Source organism: Limulus polyphemus, unplaced genomic scaffold, assembly GCF_000517525.1.
Source record: "Limulus polyphemus unplaced genomic scaffold, Limulus_polyphemus-2.1.2 Scaffold1056, whole genome shotgun sequence".
NCBI classification, from domain to species: domain Eukaryota; kingdom Metazoa; phylum Arthropoda; class Merostomata; order Xiphosura; family Limulidae; genus Limulus; species Limulus polyphemus.
The window spans coordinates 344,117-351,683 of record NW_013666666.1 but is presented as its reverse complement, the minus strand read 5'-3'; the positions used below and the strand labels follow the sequence as shown (position 1 = coordinate 351,683).

The window sequence follows — 7,567 nt, the reverse complement described above, 5'->3', positions numbered from 1 at the left end:
AAGTTACATTTATATTAATTAGATATAAATATTGTTTAGGGTGGAAAGTTTAATTTTGTAAACAGTAATGTACAACGTACTGATACAAGTAATTTTTAAAATGAAATTTTGTCTCTCATTGCCAAAACACGATGACAAGTTCTAGTACTGGATAAAGAGCATCCTGAGACAAGAAAAGTGAGAAGCTAAAGAACTATTTTATACACTTCAGATCTGAAATTTATACTCGAAAATTAAGAAGAATGTGAAACAAAATCGGCAGTATACATGATTTTTATCACCAATATTAGATCTCCTGGTTTATAATGCTTCACCAGTTTATAACTGATGTCTTAATTTATTTCTGAAATAATAAAAATGAAATGATAATAAACATCAGGGCAACGTCTGGTTAACAGGCTTACTTTGAAGATATTTACTACGATGGATGCGTATGATATTGAAGACAGGCTCGTGTAGCTTGAAAAGTCCTCGTGCTTCGAATGTTGCCATTTACTTTTAATCTCCGTAATCGTAATCAATTGAAATGCTATCACTTTTCAACAACATTTTCTATATTTGTACAAGGGCAGTCTGTAAACATGATTACAGTCCATAGTTCTGAACTTTGAAAACTAATGTTATATTAATATGAATCACGTTTTAGATTTTCAAAGCCTAGTGGTATTTTTGAAACCAAACGAAAAAAGTAGAAGAAGATTTATTATATCTTTTTATTAATGTCGGTTAAGATATACAGGGGGAAAAAATCAGTCAATAATAAATGTATTTATTATTATCAATCCTGCAACGTTTTGTTTCTTCGTAAAAACATTATGTTTATTAAAAAACAATGTTTTGATGTACTTTCTCTGATCAGTTAAACGCTGAAAGACTGGATTAAGCCTTATAAATCAAAGAATTTGTGTCCACTTTTCTTAGGAGCCTAGGTGGGTCGATTTTTTGATAGTATAAACAGTAAAGGAATTGTGATTGTAGTGCTGCCCTCTACCGTGGTTGCTATGAATACGTCATGTCCTGGGAAGGCACTCATTTGTGTCGGGATGAAGCTATATATGTCAGTTTGTGTTGTATACAGTACTATTACTTCATTTTACGTGTTCACAGAGTGTTGATAAAGTGTTTCAAGTTACTTAGTTATTTCTGTTTGTGCGTGGAAGACTTGCGAAGTAACGGGAAAAATTCAGTGTCGTTCGAGCCTGTCATAATAAAGAAGTAAACTATATTAATTTTTAAAAAATGAAGATATTAAAATAGGTTGCCGGTGACGGATTCGTGGATATTTTCCGTGAGATATGAACATCACGTATTCCAGATGACATGACATCGGATTGTCTTAGACTAGCGAACCATCACCCTGATGCAAACAGATTTTCTTTTCTTTTGCAATTCAAGATTTATTTAAAACTTTGTCATAAGAGTCGTCCACGTGGCGTAGACTGCTAACACTTCGGGGGAGTCGGAATTTCGTTCAACACCTGGTCCTAGTTCACGCAGCGGGTGGAGGAAATCCTGTCAGTAAGTGTATTGTGAGTCTGTTTATTCATTTGTTGCTGAGGGCTGTGTACCGGATGCCGGCTGTACTACAGTGTTTAAAATATGCTTTTGTTCGAACACGTGAACAAGTTTTACAAAGTGAATGGCCACTATAGCTGAAATTAAATTACTGGACACTGCCTTGCCCAGTTGGAGTTTCGCAAGATAATCACCGATAAGGGATTAGGGTATGTCAGTTTGAGTTTGTCACACTGCAGATTGAACACTTGTTTTAACATTAGTACCAATATTTTCACAAACAGTATCTTACCGAAAAAAATAGGCTGCTAGTTCTTTCTTCAAATATTGAATAATCCCAACTTAATAAATTCTACCTCAGGAGTCAATGGAATGTGAAATAAAACTTAATGGTGTATAACAGATATGATAGGTCGATCGAAACATTACTCCTACCATGTGCTACAACCGAGTGAACCACTTCACACTGCAAGAACAAATACGTGCGCATAAATATCGAACAGTTAATTATTAAGGTCAAATGAACCTCAACTATTCCTCGTGTATTAATGAACATGGACATCAAGAAAGATTAGTATGATTGTTGTACAGAAAAAAACTACGGATGTAGTAACGAGGAAAAGACTGTCTTTACAGGGATGTTCATTGTTTTCAAGTGTTACTTCCACGGTACAATGTGTTCAGAGTCTGTATGTCGATCTGCTAGGTGGTTTCTAGTGAGTATTCTTTTAGGGGTGTATGTAGGATATTGTACACAGATAAGCCGTTTTTCCTCAGAAGCAAGACTTGTTTGGTGGACAGCTAAGGTTGATCCTGATTTCAGCTACGCCGAAAGTGACAAAAATATAAGAAGTAACAGAACTCGTGTTACAAGATCTTCTTTGTTTATTAAAGTTCCAGATTCTACGTTAGGTAACACACATAATAAGACAATGAAAAATATATATAACGGAACACTTAGCGGACTTCAAAAGTTGATTTTAGATTATCATTCTTCTCTTCAAAAGGTTAATTCTACCATCGTACCAGGCCTTAGTTTTATTATGAGCACTGAACCTTCCCAAGATAACCGTAAGATTGTACCCATAGAAACAGAAGATATGTCTATATCAACCGACAAAAGTATATTTGATGGTTTCTCAGAAACCATAGAAACACCTGCCGATATTAATGTAACTACAACAACTGAAGCATATTCTGCTACTGAGCTTACACCTGTAACTTTAACTACTCCAATTCATACATTGAATGGATACATTTATTCGAAGCAGTTACAAATAAAACCTTCTGATTCACTGCCCGTCGCGTTATTAGAATTATTCACCAAAACCCCAGAAAACAAGACAGACTTTATGATATCCTCTAGTTATGTTGGCACAAGTGCGTGGAATCGTTTGTTGACGTATCCTGTTAATTCTGAAGTGAGCATGGACCGAGAATCTCGTGTGTCACAACAAGAATTCGTCACGGCACCTACTATAGCGGTCAGCGCTGACCAAGGACTTCATCCAGCAACTGGTAATTGGAATCTTGGACAGTCGAGAACTTTCCAAAGAAAGGATATGGAGGTACCACGCAATCAAGAGTCATTGCACATCGGAGAAATACCATCATTGTTTATTAAAAACCAATCTGTTACAAAAACCCCATTGACACCTATGCTTTTCTTAGATCCAAAACGTTGGCACAAACCTAATTCTTCGACCTCTTTTGTTTCAAAACACCACGAGACACGTGGGTTGTCGGGTGTCTTAAACCAAATGATTCTAAATAACCCACGATTTTTAGGAACCTCAACTCGTCACGAAACTCGGTATAGTCAAGTTTTTCCTGAAGATGAACATCAAAATGAACCAACACAACAAGAAACTTACCGTCTTAGCCAATATTCTCTAGGCTTGAAAGATGAGCCACTACAACAACCTTCTTTCTTTTTCAGGCAATATTTCCCTTTGTTAAACGGACCACAGCAGAATCCAATCTTTTTCAGACAAGCACATCCTCTAGACGTTCATTCACTACAAGAACATCCTATATTCATCAGACAGAACCACCGTCTAAAAGGTAATTCGCCACAACAAAGCTCAGACTTCAAACGCGACCGTCCATTATTGAGTTTAGACAGTCAATTTTCCTTCAGCACTATTGCACCTACATTAGGGCATTCAGAAACTTACACTTACAGAAACGATAACTTGTTTTTAGTACCAGGATACATCACCTCTAATGAGAGGAAATCTCTAAGAAAGGATCATAATGTTAAAAATACACATACAAGTAGTGGCGTTACATTAGAAAACAAGTCGTTTTTAAGTTCTAGTGGTAACTTGTCGAATAGTGGGTTACCTGATCCTCAGACTGATGTTTTAGACAACCATGGACATTATGTTAAAATTCCGAACAGCAGTGTTTCTGTCGACCTAGAGGGCGCGTCTGTTTTCGCTAGTACTTTTTTTCCTCATCTGAATAAAAATAATGTCGGCACTATAAATCCACAGACGAACCCAAAATACGAAGGAAAAGACGAATATGTTACTAAATTAGATACGGAACTTAGCAACAGTCGGTCTGATCAAGAGATTAATTATGGTAGTTTTAAACTAACCACTGAACACTTAGCTTATACACTAATTGGCTCATGCTGTGGATTAAGCGTAGTTTGTCTTATTGTAATAGCTGTAACTCTTAAATGTCGAAAATTGTATGTCCGGCGGAAGTTACGACATGTAAAGGAGGGAGACTTGGTTGCTACCGAAATCGCTAGATTTCATAATCAGTCTTATTGTATGCAGGATCGAGGGGACTACATGACACAGTTAAATTTACCTACCAGTAGTTCTTCTAAAAGTTGTGAATCGTGCATATGTAACTGTAGAAGTGATCCTTTTACAGTTGGTGCTCGAAATTCCGACCCCTTATCATTTCACTACCAACGCTACTCTAGGCCTCGAAAACTACCGTTTGGAGCGGCATCTGCTTTACACTTCGAAACGTTGGGTATTAATAGTCGAGTGAAGATTAAACGAACACCATTTTTGCCTCATTGCGAACAAAACAGAAACAGATCCGGGCATCAGAGTTGTGAAACTGTATCTACAGACAGTCACTGTAATTATTCAGATTGTTCCAGCATTTCTGGTTCTCAGGAGTGTCCGTGTATTAACTCAAGCGATTTGGGTTTGCAAGAGAACAAGCGTAATACATCTAATAGGAATTCATGGATTCAATGTGCGTGCATGTTAGATGAGATTAATCAGCGTCGCACAAAAACCCCTAAAGTGCCACAGCCCTCGAGATCAAAAGAGCGTTACGAAGGTAGTCTAGCATTTGATAATAATTGTAGAACCCGGATGTCAGTCTCCTCGTCTCACTTATATCGCACACCTGCTCCGTTAAGGGAAGCGCTCACTAGATTTACTTCCCATTGCTCTCCACTAGAAAGTTCTCATGAATTAAGCCAAATAGAAACAGCATTGTATCCGCCTGTGTCAGGTTCAAATTACCTGAGTAATTCAGATGGAGTGATCTTCTGGTCATCAAACGATGAAAGATTAATCTGAATAACAAAATAGAAGTATGTGTAATAATAATTCACGAACAATGTGTATTTATTCGCTGATAGTATGCATTTGCAGTGTATCTTAAGCCACACATATAAAATGTCATTGTATTTTTCCCGTGCCCATAATGTTTACTTATGTACATTCAAATATTGGTATAAAAAATCGGAATTTTTGTGTTCTCATTCTGTAATCAGGATTTAATGGTTTTACCTGTTATTACTAAGTTTAGTAAAAGATAATAAAACTTTTTAAATACAAAGTTTTGTGTTCCTCGTGATATATATGGTAAATTTTTGAAAATCAGTTTTATGTCATATATTAAAGTGTCAGAGTACGTATAATGTAGGTGTAATTGCGGTAATTCTATATGTATGTTCAGCCAGGGTGTATGTTTTAGGTTAGTTTTACAAAGGAGAATATGTATGTACATAGTTCATTTAATTCTAAAATAGATAATCTACAAAATATAAACAAACAACAGTAGTTCGTACCTATGAATTCTTTAATGCCTCGTATACTGTATATTCGTTTATGAATACGGAATTTTGGAACCTGAGTCCTATAAATGTAAATAGTTCCGGCGCGACGTGTTTTGTTGCATTGTGCAAATGGATGTGCTGCCGCCCTGGTGGCACCGGCCAGCTAAAGAACAAGAGTTATTTGACTACCTAGTCCTTTATTGTCTTATAGTAAATAGTACTTTTATTTTGTTTTTATTTTAAACTTAAAAAGTAAATAAGACAAAGTATATCATAAATGTATGTATAAACTGAGCATCTAAAGTGTCTCTAAAACATTTAAGATTTTCTTTTGTGCTTTAATTTTAAAAGTCAAGTAAAACTGGACGACATTTATATGAAAACAAATTTATATTCTTGATTTTTTTCTAATATTGTGTATGTTCACTTTTTCCGGAATTTTAATTAAATTTTGAAAGTTTATGGATTCTAGAAACAATTTCATAAACATGTGGACATTATGATAATTTTGAACAGGGAGTATAAGTAACCTCAATTTTTATGTGAAATGTATTTTTAGTGTAAAGAAATTTAAAACGCAACTATATGTAGGTACTTTGTTTGAATTGAGTTAAAAATGCAATGTGTGCCTTGTCACGCTGGGTCTTTTTGCTCGACAGTTGTAGTTATTCTCAGATAAAATTTGCAATTCTTAAACTGCCGTAATGTATACAAGAAAATGAATATTTTATCTCTAAATAAAAACAATTTGATTAGGTAGCACTGTTTAATAAATCTTCCATTCTCCAAATTTTCGAGTTTTTTTTTTAGTACTTTAAATATATATTACATCCCAGTTTATTATTACTGTTTTTATTTCAAATTTATATTGTTCTGACACACAATTCGATTAAGGTCAAAAAATCAAATAAAGGATTTTAAAAGGTGATTATCTTTCATCCAGAGTAAACTTAGTATTATAATACTTGGTTCAATTTGCTGTATTAACACAAGCAATTGTGGTTTATATATTTTAATATGTGTTAATATACTTTAAGTTGGAAGGGCATTGTGTATATGGTTATAAGTGCTTATCCCATATTATCTTGATAAATACAGAGTGAAAAATAATGACGAAAAAGGTTGTTAAAGATTTTTTTTTATAAAGATTAATGTAGATTTAAAACTATTAGTATTATTTTACCGTAAAATTTTGTTTAGATATATATACACCCTGACAATAAGTAAATAGACACCCACTACAAAAGAATACCATTTTGTTATGTAAGCTAAAATTAATCAAGAGGTAGAAAATCAGTATTTAGTGGACCTGCCATTTGCAGAATTTAGGGTTGCAGCACATTGCACATTGTATTAACAAGATCTGGGTCTTTGGAATTCCTGTTGAAGAACTTGAATGAGGATGTTCTTAGAAGTTGTTTGTTTGAATGTTTTTGCAGAGAATAATCAAGGATGCTTGATATGGTCCATATCCGATGTGAGATCTGGTGACCTTCAAGTAACCGTTTTGTGACTCCGATTGAATGAATACGAGTCTCATCTTGCATAAAAACATTGCCTTGTCTGGTAAACTGGTCATTGGCGTAGACGGGAAAAGGCCTTACTCGAGTATTGTGACGTATGAAGCAGCAGTAATTGTCACTTCCCATACCACCAGTTGTAATCGTCCAATAGCTCAAATGGCATCCACATTATAATAATCTATAATACCTGAACATGAGAATGCACATCTGTTAGTTTACATTTTGGATGCGAATCTTCGATGTACATTATGAGGTCCAACTGCTGAATCTACATCCAGTGGTCCAGCTGTTATGAGCGCAATGTTAGGTTCAACTGTTGCATGTACAACCAGTGAGCCTTACCGTTAGAACTACGTTTAAAGTCTAGCTGTTGGGTTATGTTCTAGACGTTGCTGCTGAGAATATCTTACCGATATATCTGAAATATATATGATTTATATATATGAAATTTACGCTTTAAGATTCAGTTATAATAAGATTTATTTGA

The 7,567-nt window shown here is 34.9% G+C and overlaps 1 protein-coding gene across 2 annotated transcripts; it reads left to right on the top strand.

Annotated features, from left to right (window-relative positions):
- The first annotated feature begins 2,378 nt into the window (after positions 1-2,378).
- Positions 2,379-7,274, top strand: LOC111086383. Of its 2 annotated transcripts, XM_022389001.1 has the most exons (2): positions 2,379-3,579; positions 6,997-7,274. In XM_022389001.1, exons 1-2 carry the CDS (start codon positions 2,448-2,450, stop codon positions 7,068-7,070), a joined length of 1,206 nt encoding a protein of 401 aa, XP_022244709.1. In that variant the 5' UTR covers positions 2,379-2,447; the 3' UTR covers positions 7,071-7,274. The 2 variants fall into 2 exon arrangements, with proteins under 2 accessions (XP_022244709.1, XP_022244708.1); XM_022389000.1 differs by lacking the exon at positions 6,997-7,274 and having other exon boundaries at positions 2,379-5,184.
- Positions 7,275-7,567: the final 293 nt, after the last annotated feature.

What these genes read in the sequence shown, in the direction of transcription:
- LOC111086383 (XM_022389000.1), top strand. Translation starts at nt 2,448, where the DNA reads ATGAAAAATATATATAACGGAACACTTAGCGGACTTCAAAAGTTGATT.